Source organism: Amblyraja radiata, chromosome 21 (genome assembly GCF_010909765.2).
Source record: "Amblyraja radiata isolate CabotCenter1 chromosome 21, sAmbRad1.1.pri, whole genome shotgun sequence".
In the NCBI taxonomy this organism is placed as follows: domain Eukaryota; kingdom Metazoa; phylum Chordata; class Chondrichthyes; order Rajiformes; family Rajidae; genus Amblyraja; species Amblyraja radiata.
In genome coordinates this window covers 19,338,880-19,362,196 of record NC_045976.1, presented here as the reverse complement: position 1 = coordinate 19,362,196, position 23,317 = coordinate 19,338,880, and the positions used below count along the sequence as shown (strand labels likewise).

The 23,317-nt window shown below is 42.6% G+C and overlaps 1 protein-coding gene across 1 annotated transcript in view; it reads right to left on the bottom strand.

Annotated features, from left to right (window-relative positions):
* prkar2b (protein kinase cAMP-dependent type II regulatory subunit beta) overlaps nucleotides 1-5,271 on the bottom strand; it is a 68,529-nt gene extending 63,258 nt beyond the window's left edge. Inside the window, exon 1 of the mRNA XM_033039706.1 lies at nucleotides 4,759-5,271. Coding sequence (XP_032895597.1) covers nucleotides 4,759-4,990 — 232 coding nt within the window. The 5' untranslated portion in view covers nucleotides 4,991-5,271. The remainder of the gene's footprint in view (nucleotides 1-4,758) is intronic.
* Between the last annotated feature and the right edge of the window lie 18,046 nt (nucleotides 5,272-23,317).

The following is a 23,317-nucleotide window of genomic DNA, read 5'->3' as shown; positions in this document are numbered from 1 at the left end:
CGAACCTGTCAATGCACTTCATCATCACGAATATTAGTGCCACTGCTCAGTAATCGTTGAGGCACGTCACCAAAAGACACTAAAGGCACTATTAATTAATTAAATCAGCTTTAAAAATACTATAACCAAAATCAGTATACTTTGGTTTGTCTGATCAATACATGTGCCAGCAAAATCGGATGAGAAAAGACCATTTGGAAAGACATAGGTGTAACATGTAGTAATGACTGATCTGTCCATACAGAACCTCAGAACATCTGTCCCGTCATTCTTAATCAGGTTCCCACACCTGGCTACACCTAAAAAGAACTGTAAAATAGCCTAAATGCATCCAATAGACCAATGTTCCACGAAAAGATGAAATGACAACAATCATTATCTCTCCATTTTCACTTTAATCTTTAAAATTCACTTTTTAAAAAAAAAATTGAAGCTTTTGATCATCAAACCTTAATTTTAACAATTTTTCCCCCCAAACTTCCCAACTACCTCATTGCACACTTTGTGCTTTTCTTTATTTGCATCTTCTCTGCGGCTGTAATGCATCAAAGGGATATTATATTCTGCACTTGTATTTTCCGAGTTCCACCAGCTTTTGTACTTGCGTATGGCTAGATTGTACTCGTATAAAGTATTATTTGATTTGATGGCTAACACACAAACAAAGCATTTCACTGTATCTCGGTACACATGACAATAATAATAATCAGTATCAGTTGGGTATCATGTTAGATCCACACTTAGAAATGAGAAGCTTGATTGCAATGTTTAAGGAGGTTACGTACTACTTTACACATCTCGCTTAGGATGTGGTTTGTTGCACATTACAATGCAGACGTCACAATAACTGTAAGTACATATATTGAGACAGAAATAACTGCATATGAGAATGAAGGATGATACATGTTTGGCTAATAGCTGCTGGGAAAGGTATTAGCCAAAGTTGGCGAGTTGCTACTCCCTTATAAAGTGTTTCACATGCTCGTAGCTACGACATCGTTTGCACCTTGCTTGCAGCTCAATTGATGAGTGACCCCCTACAAACAGAAGGTTATATTGATTCAAAGTTCTATTTCTAAGCGAATAAATGAGTGGAAATGATACTCTGCTCTAGAGATCAGTTCAGGAGAAACTGTAATACTGTACACCACGCTGATGACGGAGATAGGATGCATGGAAATCCTAGGCAGTAGGAAGTAAAACTGAGTTTGTGAGCAAATATGCTAAAATGCATAGAAACCAAAGAACCCCCCCGAAACCAAAATAAGATCACTTGCACAAAATGAGGAACGGCAGGATAGCAGAAAAATCACAAATATAATTCATTGGTAAGCTTGAAAAATATGATATGGCCCAAGAGGGGCCTAGAACAGGTTGTTGAAGAGTTAACAACACTGAGGTGGTAACATGAAACAATGCTGGAGTCCATGATGTGCGAGTCTGCAAGCAGGAAAAGCTATTTTATTAGGAGTGGAAGGCTCCTACACTTACTTGACAAACTTTCTGGCATCATAGAATGTAATAGACTTCCATCTGATGAGACTGTTGATTCAAACACAACACCATACAAAATATTTCAGAATACAAGTCTGATACTTGTGATCCATGCCAGTGAAGGTATTGAGGATTACATCCTCAGCTTCAGCAACTTAGCAAGGTCAACATTTTAAAAGTTTTGTGGTGGCATGAGAATACAAGCCAAATACTAACATGCGTGTACTCGAGTTCAGAAGTCAAAGAAAGCAGCAAATTACACCGAGATACTTGAGCAAAACACAAAGTTCAGGTCTGAAGAAAGGTCCCAACCTGCAACATCATCTGTTCGCCCCTTGCAGATGCTGCCTGACTCGTTTAGTTCCTCCAGCACTTTGCTCAAAATTCCAGCATCTGCAGTTTCTTGTGTCTACACTGAGATACTACAAGTTGACAGGGAAAGTCACATGGGCAGTAATAAAGGCAATAGCCATAATCTCTCCAAAAGGATCGTTACTTAGGCTTTAATTGTTATTTTGGAGAAAACCAACTAACCACAGGAACCTGAGAGGCAGGAAAACCACAAGTCACACAGTTGCAAAAGGCCTTGCTACTGATGTCAACAAAAGCCACACGACCTCCATCTCCCCATTTGAAGCAGCCCACTGTTATAATTATAGTACAAAAAAAAAGTCTAGTTTACTTGAAGGCAAGGAAACATGCCTCGCAAATACATCCTGAGAGGTGCGATCCATACCATTAAAGTTAACAATCGCAGAGCATGTTAAATGGATGGCAACATGATGACAAATTGCATCGTTCATAACTCATTAAAACAAATGATTGAGGTTTTATACTGAGTACAGATAAAGCAGCAGGTCATTCATTAATGGAGCAAAATGGCCACAAGAGTCACTTCAAGCAAGTTCAACTGAAGAAGAGTAATCTGCAGAAGTGTTGCAAACATTGGTAGAAATGAGGTGCACGATGGCCCAACGTTATTGGGAAACAGACCAACATTTGCCTGCGGCAGGCTACACCCAGAAACCAAAGATGTTGCAATTAGATTAGGAAAGGGAGGAACATCTGTTTAATCACCACGCAATCCGGTCACACATCTCCAAGATTACTGGTTTTGCTTTTAACTCCTCCCAGTCGAGAACAAGTACAAGGTGTCAATCAGTCGGGCTAGTAATGGCATAACACTGCTCACAGTAGTAGCAGGATCAGGCCAGTACAATGATCCTGAGGAAGTTCACCAAGGACTGAGAAGTTGAAAGAGGCTGAGAGAAGTGAAATAACACGAGGGAAGTTGCATACTGTATGTACCAGGTAACCAGGGCTATCAGGCTTCTCAAATAGAGGTCATGGTTATACAATTAAGAAAGTGAGAGTTTGCAGAATGGGGTGTACAAAAATTTCAGAAAGCACGTCTGAAATAAAATGTCTTTAGAAGAAAAAAATACTCTCTGCAATAACTTATGACACAAGTATTTGGATTCAGAAGTTTTGCAAAGTAGTTTCAGGCAATGCAGGAACAATCACTAGCTGAATTAAGACAAAGATAAAATGTTTTAGGTACGAGTTTCTATCAATATTGTCTGCTATAGGACTGAGCACATGTGTTGATGCATCAACTAAAAGTCCCAGCAGTTGGGAAATGTAATGATGGAGAGCAATTTGTTCCATGAGGATACAAACTCAATGTGATAGAAGAAGTCAGTAGAGTAGACAACCAAGGAAGGGTTTGTAGGACACTGTCAGTTGATAATCATATGCGACCAAGGAAATATAATTGTCCCTAGATATATGGAAGTTTCAAATTGACGTATGGCATTGCAGGGCTGTCTCCTTCTGGCACAGATGCAACCTTTGTAGGAACAACACCGACTCAGGCACCAGTGGTGGTGACACATGATAAGGCACAGTGATAACTTAACAGAAACCCGAGCAGCACAGTTCCTTGCTACAACCAAAAGCACCAAGAAGCAACATAATCCTGATTTGAACCAGGTTAGTAGTACTTTGTATTCCCACTGAGCAAATGACAAAAACACAAGTAAAGTCAAAGGTGTGGTCAGATGAAACATTTGGGGAAAAGAGCAGCACAGTTTATAATAACTACAAGTTATTTGAGAGACTAATACATCCAAGCATCAAACAACCAGATGTTAAGTCGACAAGACGTTAAGAATTTAAGAATAGAAGTATCCAAAAGAGAAAGATGTTTGCAATACTGCCAATCAGTATGTAACTGAGGTGGATGGATCGGAACATAAACTTCCTGACTTTGTGTACAGGTGTACAAATGCAGTGAAATGCAACAAAAATTTAGAGCAATATTTTGCCAGAAGGTCAGCAGGGATCACTGTCCTGAAACGTTAACTGTTTCCCTCTCTGCAGATGCTGCCTGACCAGCATTTTCATACAACAAGATTAAGCTTTGTCCAAGATTCCATTTACACCAGTGGCGAAGAACCAACAATAAACTGGGGATGACAGAATCAGCCTATCCCAGGACTTGGAGTGGAGTGAATGACAAAGGGTTCAGGGAACGGGAAGATGGTCTTCGTGGTGGAGATACAGATTACACCACGTAGCATTACAAGTTGTTAACCGTCCCACATATGGTCCAGGTTAGCCAAAGTATTTCCAGGAGCAAAGTATTCCAGGAGCATAGTTGTAACAATTCAATCAATTGCCAATCAGCCTTCCTCCTTTCATCATTTCCAACTTAATGAAACTACCCCTTCTCTAAACTCTCAATGGTCCTCTGGGAATAAAAGTCACCCAACAAGCCAAATTCCTGACTCCCGTCACCAACCCCTCACTGATGAATCATGCATTTTCCCAATTATATCCTCAACTAACCCAAGGAAGAAAAAAAGTACCAATCCAACCTTTCGCCTGCCATTCCCACTGACGTTAGGAATGTGTTTTTATTCCAACATTAATAAAAACTTACCATCATTTTTCTTGTTAGCGGAATTGTAGTGTGCTGCATTGGAGCACTGATTGCACATGAAGTTAATGATATGTCATTGATTGAACAGAGACCACCCAGCACTCCAAACATGCCTCTCCCACCCTCCTCGTCCGACCCAGTCAACGTGCTGGATGGTCCTTGATTTTGATTCCTTTCTCCATAGCTTCCCATTGATCACATGATGGCCCATCGCCTTCTCAAGTAGACACACATCCTAAACTAAATATAATGCAATAAACGGCAGTAATTTGAAGTGAATTAAATATTTTAATTTTTATTGAAAAAAATAAAAAGTTTACCTTCGAACTCTTCGTCGTCTTCGTCGTCCTCGGAGTCGGTTTGCATGGGCTCATCGGCGAAGTTGACCGTCCGGGGGGATCTCCCGGCGCCGCTGCCGTCAGGGGGGCTCGCCTGTAGTTGTCTGAAATACTGCACGGCGAAGCCGACCAGGTCGTCCGGCTGCTTCCGCAGCACCTCCACGGTGAAGCTCTGCAGCAAATCCGTCAGCCCAGCGGGGATCTTCACGCTCATTCCTGAAGCGTGATGATGCGCCGCAGTAATGACCACGGAATGAGGATGGCTGCAGGGAGGCGACGGGCAACTTATTGCGATGCAAATGCACTCCCCGATCACTGGGACACATGCAAACTCTGGCCGATCCTGGCGAATGCCGCCCTGCTCAGTTGAAGTGTCATGGTACTTCCCCCCTCTCTTCCTCGCCCGCTGTCAATGGCACAGAGTAATTCGCAGCATCTTTGACAAGAACCTCCCTGCTCACCGAGTGCCAGCTACACGTGATGCCAGAAACCATGGGAACCGCCAGGGGCCGGCCGCTTACGTCTGTAGAAGATAAATGACCGGGAGGGCGGAGACATCCAGCACCGCTTAAAGGGCCAGCGCTGCGGCAGGACATGGGTGACAAGTGTTGGTTGCAAATTCACACTTCCTATAAATGCTGACGCGTAGATTACAGTCCCAAACATGGAGAAGTCTCAGAATGGCAGAGAACAGCAGATGACCGCAAAGGGTGCGTTAAAAAAAAAAAAAAAAAACCTTTCACAGAATGTGGATGTGACTAAAATTGAGATTGAACTGAGTAGCAATGTTACAAAATTTTGAGATTTAAAAAATCAAGCCTGCAATTTATCCCATCAGATAAAGCATAAAAAGAAGTTTAATCTGACACCCAATTCACTTTCATATCTTCAGTATTAAAAAAAGTCATGGCCATTTTCATACTCGGAAATTAGCATCTTGTTCCCTATTGCTTTTCCATTGACTTAACACAAAAGCTGTGATCAAGGACAGTCAAAAGCCCATAACTTTATTAAAAATTAAGAGAACTGAAAGAAATGTTCAGTTATTATAGATTGAAGCATTCTGAAACAAATATGAAACAATCTTACTTGGATGACCTGAAATTAAAGCATATAATTAGTTGGTTACCCAATTGTAGCTAATTACAAAAATTACAACAACATCTATCCATTTCTTAAGAAAAGATTAACATTTTTAAATAGCCTAAGTGTCCAAATAACATTCACACAACAATTCACAATATAACATGATTTTTAAATCTCATTGTCATGGATTTATAGGCCAAACGGAAGGAATTTAGTGTTTAATTCCCATAAATTAATGGCCATTTAAATCATCTTGCGAGTGGGTTTTTGAGGAACGCGATCGTTTGGAACGTTGCGGTTGCGGTGAATTTAAACCCCATATTGGCAGGAAAAATACTGCCGGTTCGTATGGGTCCTAAATCACCGTTTCGCAACGTAAAATGTGGCTTAAAGGCACCCTAAGAAGCACGTTTATATGTAAAATATACGGCTTTCCTTTACCTGTCCCGTACGTGAAATCCGTCCCCGTTGTCGGCGTTGACGGCTTTAGAAGCTGATTTTTAAATTACTCCAGTGCTGAAATTGTCGGGCGATTAAAAATTGCCGTCGGAACAATTCTTCAGCAAAAGCTTGCACTCCGAGAAAATATATCCAGGACAGGTAGGAGAAAAAACGCATTTTAACCCCCCCCCCCCTCCCCCCCTCTAAGGCGCCAAAGTCGCGCACACGGCCAGTGGCAGAACTGCAGCGCCGCTGGAGGTAAGTTTTGTAACATACCTAAACTGAGAAGTTAATAATCATATGCATTGATGGTCTGGAATCATATAAAACCCAGATCAGGAACTAATGAGTGTACAGAAAAAAACAACAATCTCTGCGAAGATCAGGGTTAAAGAGCCTACGTTATTGCCCTGGCTTCTTTAGTCGGAGGGTAGTTAATCTGTGGAACTCATTGCCACAGAGGGCGCTGGAGGGAGGCCAAGTCAATGAATATATTTTAGGCAGAGATAGACAAATTCTTGATTACAACGGGTGTTATGGGGAGAAGGCAGGAAAATTGGATTAGGAGGCAAATGTCAGACATGATTGAATGGTGGAGTAGACTCGACAGGCTGACTGGCCTAATTCTATTACTTATGAACTTGTGACTCTTTTCTCAATCTTTCTCACCGCAATGTTACATCTAGTCTCCAACCAACTTTGGAAGTGCAACTAATCTTAAATAATGGGAGACTGTTCATGGTGAGACCTTGGCAAATGTGAACCACTTTCCACACGTTGACATCAATGATGAAAATCATCATTATCTTCAGTCTGCCAGCACAGCCTCTGTTCAATTGAGTAAAAGAGTGTTTGAGGATCAAAACTTTAGTCCTGGCACAAAGTTCCCGTTCCCTCATATGCTCTGAGACCAGGATTACAAACAGTAGACACCTCAGGCCACTGGATAAATACCATCAAAGCTGTCTTCACAAAACCCTCCAAATATATCGGAAGGATAAGTGAACCTCTGTCAATGTTCACTGACAATGTCAATAACTAGTGTCAATAATACCAGTGCCCAAGAAGAGTTGGATGACGTGACTACCAACCGATGACACTAACTCTGTGGTGATGAACTGATTTGAGAAGTTGGTCATGACTCTCTCAACATTTTAACAAAGACTTGAACCCACATTTGATCAATGGGGGATGCAATCTCTCTGGCTCTCCGCTGTGCTCTGGACCACTTGGACAATAAGGATACATATGTCGGGCTGCTGTTCATTGACTACAGCTTGGCATTCAACACCATCATCCCCTCCAAACCTGTTATTAAATTCAGGGAGGTACACAAAATTGCTGGGGAAACTCAGCGGGTGCAGCAGCATCTATGGAGCGAAGGAAATAGGCGACGTTTCGGGCCGAAACCCTTCTTCAAAAGGGTTTCGGGCCGAAACCCTTTTGTTTCGGGGCCGAAACCCTTTAAATTCAGGGAATTAGGTCTCTGCTCATCTAGTACCAATTGGCAATAACAATTCCCCCTCAATAACCATCAATAAAGGAGCACTTCAGAGCTGTGTTTTGAGCCCCTTCTCTAATTACTCTATATGAGTGTGTAGCCCAGACATGGGTACAACACTATCATTAAATTCACCAAGGCACCACATCATAAAGAGTGCCCATCAATAATTCTACTTCATTAGAAGATTGAGGAGATTTAGTACATCAATGAACTTCTTGACCTTTGAACATTTAAAGGTGTATGGTAGAGAGCATCTTAACTGGTTGGTTTGGTTTGGAAACTCTAACGCCCAGAAATGAAGGAGATTACAGTGAGATAGATACTCCCCAGTCCTTCATAAGTACTGACTTCCCCACCATCGAAGGGATTCTTAGAGGCATTGCCTCAAAAAGGCAGCCAATATCATCAAAGACCCACATCATCCTGGCCATGCCCTCATTTCAATCCTAGCATCGGGAAGAAGGTATAGGAGTCTGAAAATCATGACCATCACATTCAAGAAAAGTTTTTTCCCAACAACCATCAGGCTCTTGAATACCACACAACACTAACCTCAACTATGGACTTCAATGGACTGTCTCTGGTATTTGGTTTTTTTTTGCACCAATGTTAGTTATGAATTTATTGAATGTTCCTTTATCATATATTATCGATGTGTATAGCGTTTATAAGTCTGTTATGCTGCTGTGAATAAATATTTTGTTGTTACAATATTGGTACATATGACAATTAAACACATACAACTCTTGGCACAACATTCCCAGCATTGGGTTCCAATTACATTCAATTTGCTCTGTTCAACGGGTCACAGTGTTCATATGCCCAACTCCCAAGAAAGACAATCTATTCCAAGCTGTGTAATGGTAAAATAATTGCAGGTGAACCAAGGAAGATATTCAAAGATTGGAAATGAGGTGCTGAAAGCCTCCCTGAAAGGTTGCAACATCCTAAATAATTCCTGGGAATCCTTGGTCCATAATTGCTCGAAGTAGAGAAGAAGTTGTCAAGATGGTATTGAGAAACTAGACTCCATACATCAGTTGCACACAGAAGCCATACATAACAAACAGTTGGAGTGATCCACCTCACAAATTATTCACCCGTGTGCCTTGGTACGCACCTCCTTTCTAACCAGTGGAGAAATCTGCAGTTCCCACATTAGCCTCATCCACAATTCAAAACGAACAAATCCAGATAAGAAACAAATAATCCTTGATCCCGAGCAACTCCTTAAGAAGGAGACACCTGGTAAGGTTGGCAGTTTTTCTTCCCTGAAGCACAAGTGAATCAGATGGGCTTTTATGAAAGTCAAGTAGTTTTGCGGTTACAATTACAAAGACTAGCTTTAAAAAACAGAATTCCATATTTATCTAATTATTTGAATTTAACTCCTCAGCCACCACAATGGGATTGGAACTTTATTTTTTGAATCGGTGTTCGCAGCCTGACTAAAGTATCAAACTTGTGCACTGCCAATAAAATAACTGCTGGAAGAGCTCAGTGATTTCTTCAAACTCTTGTTCTAACTGAGTTCTTCTAGCAGTTTATGTTTTGCTCCAGATTCTAGATGCTGTGCTCTAATTTGACTCCACTAAAAGATTTGAATGCAGTTCCTGTACAGATTAGTTGTGTTACTGGGTGATTTGAATCAACTAAATTGAACTTAGTGAAACATACTGTCTTCAAGTCAAAATGTTAAACGTCTCGTTTTCCTGGATTGTTGGTGAATTGTTGATCAAGAAGAATTGTAATTCTTTAGGGTCTTTGCAGAAGCAGTTAGCACTGGTCTAGTACCCTTGAATTAAAGTTACCGGTACCTATTGTATTTAAAACATAAGAAACAATGTTTTGATGGAGTCACAAGGATGCTGCAGATGCTGGAATCTTGAACAGAAAGGCAAAGTGATGGGGAAACTCAGCAGATCATGTTGCATTCATGGAGGGAAATGGACAGGTTGCCCCCCCTCCCCCCCCCCCTTCCAGTACTTTGAATTTTGTTTGTCAATTTACTGATGTTGCTTCTGTCCTCCTCCTCCAGCAGTGGTGACATCAGTCATTAAAAGGTTGCATTTGACAGTCAATTGGATCCTGCCATTCTGTAGTTCTCTGCCCAGATATCTGCAGGAGTCTTTTTCTCCCAGTAGTTTCTGATTGGGTCTTTGCAGGGTAAGTCTTTAAGTTTACTTCAAAGTCAGCAGCTAGTCTTTAGACTTTAGAGACACAGCGTGGAAACAGGCCCTCTGGCCCACCGAGTCCACGCCAACCGTACACTAGCATTATCCTATGCACTAGGGACAATTTACAATTTATAGAGGCCAATAAACATATACACCCCTACGTCTTTGGAGTGTGGGAGGAAACCAGAGCACCCAGAGAAAACCCACAGTCGCAGGGAGAATGTACCAAGCTCCATACAGACAGCACCGATAGTCAGGATCGAACCCATGACTGGTGCTGTAACGCAGTAACTACTGCTGCACCACTGTGCTGCTCCAAATTAGTCAGTGTTGATGGCTACCTAATGCTGGCTAGGAAATCCTGCACCAGGGAATGTCTGGTCACTCTGAAGGTAAATATTGCCCTGAGGTCATTCGGCTTTTTATTGGTTCATGACCCAATTTTTGTCGATCAGGTGCCTGATTCTGGAAATTTATAGGGAAAAACGGCCATCCCATTCCATTGGCACGTGGACAGCCAATTTTCATTATGGGTTATTGGGTCGGTCAGGGGAGGAAGTGGTTAGGTGGTATTGTGTTTAAACTACTGGATTAATGGACACATTTGTGAAACATCACCTGAGTTTAAGTCCCACTGTGGTGGCTGGGAAACAATTAATTTGGAACTAAATCTCTGGAATATAATGTTGATCATTTCACAATGTTGACTGCCATAGGACCGGAAACATGGCTGTCATGGTGATCAATGCAGATTATCCACATCCATGTGTTTTAATCAGAGTTATTTTGTGTCATGTTATTTTTTATTTGTGTTTTTTCATTTACTTTGAGGCATATCTCAGGAAATATCCCAGGCAGCGCATCTAGTGCCTTTTCAAACTTTCCTGTCTAGGGTAATATGATTTGCCTGTGTACTAATGATTTGGAAAATAAAATTATCTTTCCACGTTAATAATAATAATAATGGATGGGATTTATATAGCGCCTTTCTAATACTCAAGGCGCTTTACATCGCATTATTCATTTAGTCACACTCGGTGGTGGTAAGCTACTTCTGTAGCCACAGCTGCCCTGGGGCAGACTGACGGAAGCGTGGCTGCCAATCTGCGCCTACGGCCCCTCCGACCACCACCAATCACTCACACACATTCACACACAGGCAAAGGTGGGTGAAGTGTCTTGCCCAAGGACACAACGACAGTATGCACTCCAAGCGGGATTCGAACCGGCTACCTTCCGGTTGCCAGCCGAACACTTAGCCCATTGTGCCATCTGTCGTCCCTTAGTTACTTAGTTTATATTGAGCCAAGCGTTGGTATGTGCAAGGTCCAAGAAGCGAAATCTCCAAAGTAGTCAGAGACACAGATCCTAAGAGACCATGAAGCAAATTCAATATGAAGATATATTCCCATCGATGTTCAGATATATAATTGCATTGTGCTTCTTTTGCAGGAGATGGTGTGAAAGATATTGTATAAAAACATATGGTCTTCCTATGGGTTGGATTAAAGATTTTTGCATCTCTTACATGCTTGTTTCATTCCTCAGTTATAAATATACTGTGACATTTCAATGGACAGAACAATATTGTATCCTGACAAGGTAGCATGCATTTTTCTTCCTGTGTGTTTTTCAGCTGTGTTTATTTTCCAGAAAAGTGGATCATAAGAGTCATGGCACGGGCGGTTCTGGACTCCTGCAAGAAATCTGGGCAGAGAACTACAGCCTTTCAACCCACTGAGGCCATGCAATTCTCTCCAACTAATTCACCTCTTCATGCACCCACTGCCCTCCCAGCTCTGCAAATTATTTTTCCTCAAGCGCTCATCCAATAACCTCTTCAAAGTTTAATTTCCCATGACTCCGGCAGGCAACGTCCCACATTATAACTGCTCTCTGAGTGTTTTTCCCCTTGCACCTTTCACACTGCACCATCTGGTTTCTCCTGTTCCTTGTACAATGGGACAGCCTCTTCCAATTTACCCTGCCATCATATTTTAACATGCCCGCCTCAACATTCTCTGCTCCAAGGAGAGCATCTTTGAATTCTCCAGTCTTGCAGCTGAGATCACCCATTCCTGGAACCATATTTTTTGACATGCACTTTAGGATCTGCATAATAGAGATAAACTGGGTAAGAGGAAGGCACAACAAGACTGAATGTCTTGTACACCAGTTCTTCAAAGCAAGCATTGAGGAATGGAAACACAAAAGAAAGCGAATGGTATGTTGACCTTCATCGCAGGATTTGAGTGCAGACGTATGCTTTGTTGTATGAGGTCTTTGAGAGAGACTACTTTAAGAGTTAATTTTTGGTACCCTTATCTAAGGAAAGATGTTCTTGCCATGGGCCGATGCAACAAATATTTATTATGCTTACTTCTGGGATTGCAGGATTGACTTTTGAGGAGAGTTTGGCAATATTAGGCCGACCTTCAGTGGATTTTATAAAAGCATGGAAACCTATAAAGCTCTCAACAGGACAATAAAAACTATATACAGGGAAGATGTTCCCAGCAGCTGGAGAGCCAGAACCAGTGGTCACAGCTTCAAGATGAGGAGCCTTCCCCATTCACAATTCATCACCCAGGGGTAGAGTACCTGTAAAATTCTCCACCACAAAAGGCAATGAAGGTAAAGTTAATGCAAAGGTCTAATGGGTGAAGGCAGGAAATGGGCGTTGAAGTAGATGCTCAGTGATGATCGTGTCAAAGAGTCGTGCAGCCCCGTAGAGCCAAGTGGCCTATCTTACTCCTATTTCTGTTTCTCTGCATCTAGATAGAATGTAGCTAACAGAATTAGATGCAGTCCTTGAAGTGTGATCTTGGTTATGTTTCATAAACTTTCAGCACAACATCCAGACATTAAAAAAATGATGACAGCTTGGATGTTTCTGTAATTGACAGTTAAATGCTGTACAATTTAATTGCGATATAGTAATTAATTTAATTGTGATATAGTAGTTTCCAGAAAAATCCTTGAGAAAAGCAAAGCAACGTATCCGAGGACATTCATTTGTGAAAATATCCAAGCAGGTAGCAGGTCCAATATTGAAGAATTTATTAGGAGAGAAGAAAGTATTTTTAGGTGGTGGAACAGAGATAGCGGAGTCTCAGGGTTTCATGTACATGGATCATTCATAATTCATGGACTGGTATGGAAAGTAATCAAATAGCGTAAGGGAATGGTATCCCTTAAGTCATTTGTGTAATCTCACCTGCAATGTTGCAAGTATCATTCTGGAAAATCTATGCCACACTCCGTCCAAGACAAATCTAGCAGGCAATCTGGCACGGGGGGGGGGGGGGGGGGGGGGGGGGGGGGGGGTCATTATACCACTGGAGAATCGGGCTCCATAATTTTTCACAGCTGCAATGAAGGCACTGGCCAAGGAAGTGTAAAGCAGAATTACCATTATATCCAGGAAACCCTACTGGTGAATCTTGCACAGCCATAGGGAAGCGGCAGCAGAAGAGCTGATAGATTGTTCAGCACCAAGGGTTTAGGTGTTATACTGCTAAAGGTTCAACAAAACCACATGCATGATGAAGATTAGAGAAGGCAAAATCAAATGTATATCCCATGAACTTTCCACTAATATCACAGTCCACTCATTGCAGTGCACTGCAATCATATACATATGAACAATATTTCACATGCTAATGCATACCTTTATGCAGTAACTCTGACCACAGGCTCACCCATGCTTTAGAGCTTGTATGACTATGCACAGACATGCTCGCACACGCACACACGCACACCTGCAAGCAAATGTTACGTTTCCCAGCAGTAACAAATTGCATTGCAGATCTGGCTGGTATCATGACTGATGTCACAGTATATATGCACTGACTGCAGAATGGAAGGAGTACTTGCTGTAAGACTGAGCAGGTCAGGCAGCATCTGTGAAAAGAGGAAAATAAATAATATTTCAGGTCAAATACTCTTCTAAAGAATTGGGGAGGATAGAGAGTAAGTGAGATTTGAATTGGATAAAATTCGGGGGAGGATGGAGTGGGTAAAGAATATCAGGATTGTTCTGCTCAAGCCATCTGATGGATGGATGGATGGGTTAATGAGTGAAGTAGGCCAGTAAGAGTATATCCATCTGCAATATCAACTCAGTTTTCCCTCACCATTTGCATGTGCAGCTGAGGTTCTGCAGCACTGCAGTTAACAGGTTTTACATGTTTCCTTTTGTTTTCTCTCTTGATTTCTAATTAATCCTCTTTCCAAATATAATTGGAAAATATTTGAGTTCATCGTAAAGTCTCTTGCACAGATTGAACACAGGCCAAACCACTGGTATATTTCAGATTGCAGAAAATGAGTTTAGCCTATATCATACACTAGAGCTGTGACATGCATATTTTGACACAATGCCAATGCAGCCAAAATGCACCAACATTTCCCCATCACCATGTACAGTATCAGAAATCATTTTGCATCAATACTATCTAACAGTATAAAGAAAAATATATGCCTCCCACTCAGTAAACTAACAATGCTTACATCTATAATATCACTTAATAAAATACCACTTTATAATAGTTCCAGAAGATGCAACACAGGAGAAAAAAAATGATGGGAAAAAAACAACTAAATTGGTATTTAATATCATTGCTTACTTTTGCAATCTGATGAAGACCAGTTTTAATTCAGTGGCTGCAGCAAACTGCTTTATAATCATGTTGGGTTAATTGATGATTTTTACTGCAAATGTGAACTACAAAATTCCAAAACTTGCCCTCAGCAGAAATAATAACTGAACTAGTGAAGAAGCATCCCCCTTGTTGGTGTTTAGATCGTCTTTTCCTTCTGCTGAGAGGCATTGATGCCCTTCTTCCTTGTGAACTTTTTTTCTTTCTAGTCTATGCTGAATTTGTGTCAAGGTACTTGTTGAAACTGGACTTTAAGAATGTGGTTTTTACTTTTTGAATGGTTTAAGGAACTGAAATGGATATTGGATAGTGCATTGCCTAATCAAAGGGAATACAAGCACCAGCAAGCCATTCAACTGCTCCTGCCTGCTCTGCCATTCAGTAAGATCATGGCTGATCTTTTTTTCTCAGCACTACTTTCCCGCACTAATCCATAATCCCTGATTTCCCCAAACATTTAAAAATCAATTGATCTCAAGGAAACGAGACCAATACAAAAGTATTGTGGCATCAGGCCTCACGAATGTTGTTTGAGTGAGGTGTTGGTGCTTATCATCAATAGACAGGCACTTCACACGTGTAAATAAACCACAAAGCTCACCAGTGTCAGTGTAAAGAGAAGTTGTAGGTCTTCACGGACCCAATGGAGTAGCACTGCGGAGAGGCTGAGAATCCTCAGCAATTGCCGAGAGAGGCTACATACATATGCTCCAAACTAACCTTTGTAAACTGGTAGGTAGACAAAAAGGCTGGAGAAACTCAGTGGGTGAGGCAGCATCTATGGAGCGAAGGAAATAGGTCGAGACCCTTCTTCAGACTGATGTGAGGGTGGGGGGTGGGGGGAGGCAGGAAGAAGAAAGGAAGAGGTGGAGCCAGTGGGCTGAGGGAGAGCTGCGAAGGGGAGGAGAAAGTAGGGACTACCTGAAATTAGAGAAGTCAATGTTCATACCGCTGGGGTGCAAACTGCCCAAGCGAAATATGAGGTGCTGCTCCTCGAATTTACGATGGTCCTCACTCTGACCATGGAGGAGGCCCAGGACAGAAAGGTCGGATTCGGAATGGGGAGTTGAAGTGCTGAGCCACCGGGAGATCAGGTTAGTTATTGCGAACCAAGCGGAGGTGTAAACTGGTACATGAGATAAATGAACTTGGCGTGCAACTGGACTAAACTAAATGGATTGTGAAGGAAGGAACTGCAGTGCTGGTTTAAACTGAACATAGACACAAAAAGCGGGAGTAAATCAGCGGGACAGGCAGCATCTCTGGATAGAAAAAATGGGAGACGTTTCGGGGCGAGACCCTTCATCAGACTAGTCAGGGGGAAGGTCTATATTTCTCGTTTCCCTGTCCTCTGACTAGTCTGAAGAAGGGTCTCGACACGAAACATCACCCATTCCTTCTCTCCAGAGATGCTGCCAGTCCTGCTGAGTAAAGGGCGTGTCCCACTTGGGCGACCTAATCCGCGAGCCCAAAAGTGTGTCTTCGACCTTCAAGCACGAAGGCTCTCTCCTGGAAAGCCTCGAGCTGGATCGACCGAACCGCGAGCTGCATCGACCGACCGCACACACAAACACATCACGAAGGTGTGGGCCAGGGAAAGCGGAGGAGCGCTGTCTGCGCGATGAAGATTAAGGTAAACGGCTGCCACAGTAACGGTAAGTCCTTTAGAGAGCGTGGACGGGGGGGGTGGCGGTTGGGGGGGGGGGGAGAGAAGGGGAGAGAAGGGGGAGAGAAGGGGGAGAGAAGGGAGAGGAGAAGGGAGAGGAGAAGGAGTGGAGAAGGAGGGGTCGAGAAGGGGTCGAGAATGGGTAGAGAAGGAGTGGAGACACTTTTAAGAAGTATAATAAAGTTTAGCGGGCATTTTACCTACCGGTAGGCCTACCTAGAAAACTCCAATGAGCCAATCAAAATGCTCGGTCAGCAAAGGAGATTGCCTACGGCTGCCCTCGACTGCCTGTAAGTAAATAGCAACCCCACTCCACTGCACTATGAGTGAAAAAGACCCATGCCGACCAAATTTTACTCACAGAAAATTTTTCAATATCCTGAAAATCTTTCCGCGACCTAGCTGAGGCCGTGAGTATGCAGGAGAGTTCCAGCGACCTCATAGGACCTCCTAGGACCACGTGTTCACCATGCTGCGAGTTTGAGTCCAGGGGAAACTCTTCTAAACTCGCAGATTAGGTCGCCCAAGTGGGACAGACCCTTTACTTCAGTTTTTTTGTATCCATAAATGGATTGTGAGGAGTACAATGTTTTCTGCGAAACCATTCTGATTACTGACATGAGGATTGCCACCAGTCCAGTGCTGAAATTGCCTTTAAAAATAGAGTCAAATTAGAGCACAAAAGTCTGCAGATGGTGGAATCTGGAGCAAAAGATAAGCTGCTGGAAGAACTCAGTGAAAACAAGAACTGGAATAAATCACTGAGTTCTTCCAGCAGTTTAATTTTTTTGTGCCAAGTTTGATAATTAGTACAGGTTTAGATCACCAATTCAAAAAAATAAAATTCAAGCCCTTTCACGACAGCTGGGGAGTTAAATTCAAACAATTAAATCATAGAAACATAGAAAATAGGTGCAGGAGTAGGCCATTCGGTCCTTTGAGCCAATACCACCATTCAATATGCTCATGGCTGATCATCCAAAATCAGTACACCGTTCCAGCTTTTCCCTAATATCCCTCGATTCCCTTAGCCCTAAGAGCTAAATCTAACTCTCTCTTGAAAACAGTGAATTGGCCGAATTCCACAGATTCACAACTCTATGGGTGAGAACGTTTTTCCTCATCTCAGTCCTAAATGGCCTACCCCTTATTCTTAAACTGTGTTCTGGACTCCCCCAACATCGGGAACATTTTTACTGCATCTACCCTGCCCAATCCCCTAAGAATTTTATTGTTTCTATATGATCTTCTCTCATCCTTCTAAATTCCAGTGATACAAGCCCAGTCAATCCATTCTTTCATCATATGTCAGTCCCGCCATCCCGGATATTAACCCGTTGAACCTAAGCTGCACTCCCTCAATAGCAATAATGTCCTTCCTCAAATTACGAGACCAAAATTGCACACAATACTCCAGGTGCAGTCTCACCAGGGCCTTGGACAACTGCAGTAGGACCTCCTTTTTTCCTAAACTCAATACCTCTCCCAATGAAGGCCAACATGCCATTAGCGTTCTTCATTGCCTGCTGTACCTGCATGCTTACTTTCAGTGACTGATGTACATGCAGATCCATGTTTCATTGCAACTCCCCTTCTCCTAATCTCACTCCATTCAGATAATAATCTGCCTTCCTGTTCTTGCCGCCAAAGTGGAGAACCTCACATTTATCCACATTATACTGCATCTGTCATGCTTCTGCCACTCACCCTATCAATCCTAGCCACCCTGCAGCCTCATAGCATTCTCCTCGCAGCTCACACTGCCACCCAGCTTTGTGTCATCCACAAACTTAGAGATGTTACATTTAATTCCCTTGTCTAAATCGTTAATATATATTGTAAATAACTGGGGTCCCAGCACCAAGCCTTGCGGCACCCCACTTGTCACTGCCTGCCATTCTGAAAAGGACCCGTTAATTCCTACTATTTGCTTCCTGTCTGCCAACCAGTTCTCTGTCCATGTCAATACCCTACTACCAATACCATGTGCTCTAATATTGCACACTAATCTCTTGTGTGGGACCTTGTCAAAGGCTTTTTGAAAATCCAGATACACCACATCCACTGGCTCTCCCTTATCCATTCTACTTGTTACATCCTCAAAAAATCCCAAAAGATTAGTCAAGCATGATTTCCCCTTTTTAAATTCTATAAATTGGCTGACTGACCGATCCTATCACTGCTTTTCAAATGCGCTGCTATAACATTCTTAATAATGGACTCCAGCATCTTCCCCACAACCAATGTAAGACTAACAGGTTTATAATTCCTGTTTTCTCTCTCCCTCCTTTCTTAAAAAGTGGAGTTACATTGGCTACCATCCAGTCCACAGGAACTGATCCAGAGTCGAGAGAACATTGGAAAATGATCACATCCTTGAGTACGCTAGGATGCAGACCATCAAGCCCTGGGGATTTATCTGCCTTCAGTCCCAACCGTTTACCTAACACCATTTTCTGACTAATGTGGATTCCCTTCAGTTCCTCCCTCCCACTAGATCCTCGGTCCCCTAATATTTCCGAGAGATTGATTGTGTCTTCCTTAGTGAAGACAGAACCAAAGTACTTGTTTAAATGTTCCTTGTTTCCCATTATAAATTCACCTGTCTCTGACTGAAAGGCGCCTACATTCGTCTTCCCTAATCTTTTCCTTTTTACATACCTAAAGATACTTTTACAGTCAGATTTTATGTTCCCCACAAGCTTTCTTTCATGCTCTTTTTTTCCCGCTCTTAATTATTCCCTTTGTCCTCCTCTGTTGAGTTTTAAATTTCTCCCAGTCCTCTGGTTTGCTGCTTCTTCTGGCCAATTTATATTAATGTTTGTTGGATTTTACACTATCCTTGACTTCCCTCGTCTGCCACGGTTGAGCTGCCTTCCCAATTTTATTTTTTCGCCAGACAGGGATGAACAATTTCTGTCGTTTTCCAGGAAAAATTATGTCACAACAAGGATAATGAAACTTAACTAAATGTCAAAATAAAGAAATTAAAACTCAACTCAGAATACTTAAACCTTAGTCCTAAAGTAACCCCAATTCTACATATTCTCAATGGCACCTATCATCAAACATTCCCACCAGGCTAAGTCCTCTTCTCACTGTTACCAATGGCCACGAGGTACAAAAGCATGAAGTCCCACACTACCAGGTTCAGGAACAACTACTTTCCTATAACTATAAGCTTCTTGAAACTATATGTACAACACTAATCTTTATGTACTAATCTATATGTACTAATCTTTATGTACTAATCTATATGTACAACACTTTAGGGACGACAGATGGCACAATGGGCTAAGTGTTCGGCTGGCGACCGGAAGGTGGCCGGTTCGAATCCCGCTTGGAGTGCATACTGTCGTTGTGTCCTTGGACAAGACACTTCACCCACCTTTGCCTGTGTGTGAATGTGTGTGAGTGATTGGTGGTGGTCGGAGGGGCCGTAGGCGCAGAATGGCAGCCACGCTTCCGTCAGTCTGCCCCAGGGCAGCTGTGGCTACAGAAGTAGCTTACCACCACCGAGTGTGACTGAGGAGTGAATGAATAATGCGATGTAAAGCGCCTTGAGTATTAGAAAGGCGCTATATAAATCCCATCCATTATTATTATTAATCCTACTTGAGAACAGAAAACTCTGGTCCATTTATCATGAACCTTATGTTTTAATGATATTTTTGCCCTAGCTTGCTTCTTTTCAGTCTTTTTTCTTTTAGAAATCGTGTGTATATTTTATGTATAATTTATTTGGAATTTGTTTTTGTCTGTCTGAGTCGACAATATATGACAGGGACTTAAAATCAAGACTAAACAAAATAATTACGACGAGCAACTAGTTTTGACTTTTATTGAGATTCATTATGTGTCAATATGAAAAAGGTAATTTTAATTCTTAGTTTTCCCTAAATTTTTTTTTCATTGCCGCTTCCTAATGCTAACAATAAAAAGTGCATTGGAATCATATCAGAATACATTCCCATACGATTTAATCAGCCAGAAATGTGGTTATTTGCATAATATTAAAAGATATTACCTTTCCTACACGGCCCGAGAAAATATTCATAATTCTTGCATCTGTTTGGTTGATATTCAAATTAATAAAATTATTTTCTGAGAATCAATCAAAATGCCTCTTTTTAATCTCAGCTCCCAGACTGCATGCTTAAAATTCAGTAAATAATTTAACAAATGCAATCAAAGTCTACAGATTTTGCTAAAAAATGGTTACACCTAATCAACTACTTTTTATACCTTCCTTCATCTTAACCTCTTGAAAAGATCTGGACCTGTGAATGCTGTCTTCCTATAATCATCACAGAGGTTACATGGATGTTGTGTCGGGGCATTGCCGAAATTCCCAGGCCAGGATGGTTCAATAACTGAGATACTCAATATACCTCTCCTCACACTATGAAAACACCTGTACTTTTTATTTTTCCAGATTATTTAGAAACACCTTGAGAATGATTTTTTTATAGTTTCAGTCAAACCATTATCAAATCCTTAGTTCTTGTCTGTAGACAGCTTTAAATTATTGTGGAATATTTTTACCCAATGTAAATTTTTATAAGAAATGTTTTCATGACTGACAGAATTACTTGTTAGAATAAATCAAACACAAGGTGCAGAAGTAAATGTATTTAAATACTGCCAAAATTATAGCTGTGTTTATACATAGTCCCCCCATTTCAGGGCACCATAATGTTTGGGACACATGGCTTCACAGGCATTTGTAATTGCTCCGGTGTGTTTAATTGACTCAATGTATGTATAAGAGAGCTCTCAGCACTTTGTCTTTCCTCCAGTCTTTCCATCACCTTTGGATACTTTTATTGCTGTTTATCAACTTGAGGACCAAAGTTGTGCCAATGAAAGTCAAAGAAGCCATTATGAGATTGAGTAACAAGAATAAAACTGTTTGAGACATCAGCTAAACAGGCTTACCAAAAACAACTGTTTGGAACATCATTAAGAAGTAAGAGAGCACTGGTGAGCTTACTAATCGCAAAGGGACAAGTAGGCAAAGGAAGACCTCCACATCTGATGTCAGAGGAATTCTCTCTGTAAAAAAAGAAAAATCCCCAAACACCTGTTCCACAGATCAGAAACACAGAAACAGTCGGTGTGGATTTGTCAATGACCATACTCCGCAGAAGATTTCATAAACAGAAATACAGAGGCTACACTGCAAGATGCAAACCACTGGTTAGCTTCAAAAATATGATGGCCAGGTTACAGTTTGCCAAGAAGTACTTAAAAGAACAACCACAGTTCTGGAAAAAGGTCTTGTGGAGCAAAGTATAGAGGAGAGAAGGAACTGCCCAACATCCAATGCAAACCACTTAATTTGTGATGGGGGTGCTATGGCCTGGCATGTATTGTTGCTGAAGGTACTGCTCACTTATCTTCAACTGCTGATGGTAGTAGCATAATGAATTCTGAAGTGTATAGACACATCCTATCTGCTCAAGTTCAAACAAATGCCTCAAAAGTCGTTGGTTGGCGGTTCATTCTACAGCAAGACACGGATCCCAAACATATTGCTAAAGCAACAAAGGAGTTTTTGAAAGCTAAAAAATGGTCAATTTTTGAGTGGCTGTCAATCACCCGATCTGAAAGCAATTGAGCATGCCTTTTATACGCTGAAGAGGGGGTGTGTGGGGGAGGTGTAGGTGTGTGGGGGAGGGGTGGTGTGGGAGAGGGGGGTGTGGGGGAGGGGGGGTGTGGGAGAGGGGGGTGGTGTGGGGGAGGGGGGGGTGGGAGAGGGGGGTGTGGGGGAGGGGTGGTGTGGGAGAGGGGGGTGGTGTGGGGGAGGGGGGGTGGGAGAGGGGGGTGTGGGGGAGGGGAGTGGTGTGGGAGGGGGGAAGTGGGAGTGTGTGGGGGATGTGGGGGAGGGTGGGTACGGGATGGGGGGATGGGGGAGGGGGGTGGTGTGGTTGGTTGGTTTGGGGGGTGGTGGGAAGGGGGGGAGGGGTAAAGGGGGGGTGTGGGTGTGTGGAGGGGAGGGGGGAGGGTGGGGGTGTGAGTGTGTGGGGGGAGGGGGGAAGGGGGGAAGGGGGTAGAGGTGTGGGGGGGGTGCGGGGGTGTGAGGGGGGAGTGACTCCACTCAGCGGCCACCGGCCTCCGCATCACACAGCACCTGCCGGCTCTACTCAGCGGCTTCCCCGACTCCACTCAGCGGCTTCCCCGACTCCACTCTTGCAGACTCAATCAGCACGGCTTGTGGACTCAGCCCCGCCTCCGGAGTTTTATTCTCCACCGGGTACCTTCATGGTGACTGACAAATGAGAAGACCAATCTGCTGATCTCATGATTTATTAAACCTTCATAACTGTTTTTTGCGCAAATTTAAGAGGACAAGTTGAGAGTTTTCGATATGAATGGATGGATGGATGGATGGATGGATAGATAGATTTACAGTACTTTGTTGAGGCACCTTTGGCAACGACTATAGCCTCAAGTCTTCTTGGGTATGACGCTACAAGCTTGGCACACCTGTATTAGGGCAATTTCTCCCATTCTTCTCTGTAGATCCTCTCAAGCTCTGTCAGGTTGGATGGGGAGCGTTGATGCACAGCTATTTTCAGGTCCCTCCAGAGATCGGGTTCAAGTCCAGGCTCTGGCTGGGCCACTCAAGGACATTCACAGACTTGTCACAAAGCCACTCCTGCATTGTCTTGGCTGTGTTGTCCTGTTGGAAGGTGAACCTCCGCTCCAGTCTGAGGTCCAGAACGCTCTGGAGCAGGTTTTCATCAAGGATCACTCTGTACTTTGCTCCGTTCATCTTTCCCTCGATCCTGTCTAGTCTTCCAGTTCCTGTCGCTGAAAAACATCCCCACAGCATGCTGCTGCCACCACCATGCTTCACCGTAGGTATGGTATTGGCCAAGTGATGAGCGATGCCTGGTTTCCTCCAGACGTGATGCTTGGCATTCAGGCCAAAGAGTTCAACCTTGGTTTCATCAGACCAGAGAATCTTGCTGTCATGTGCCTTTTACTGAAGAGTGGCTTC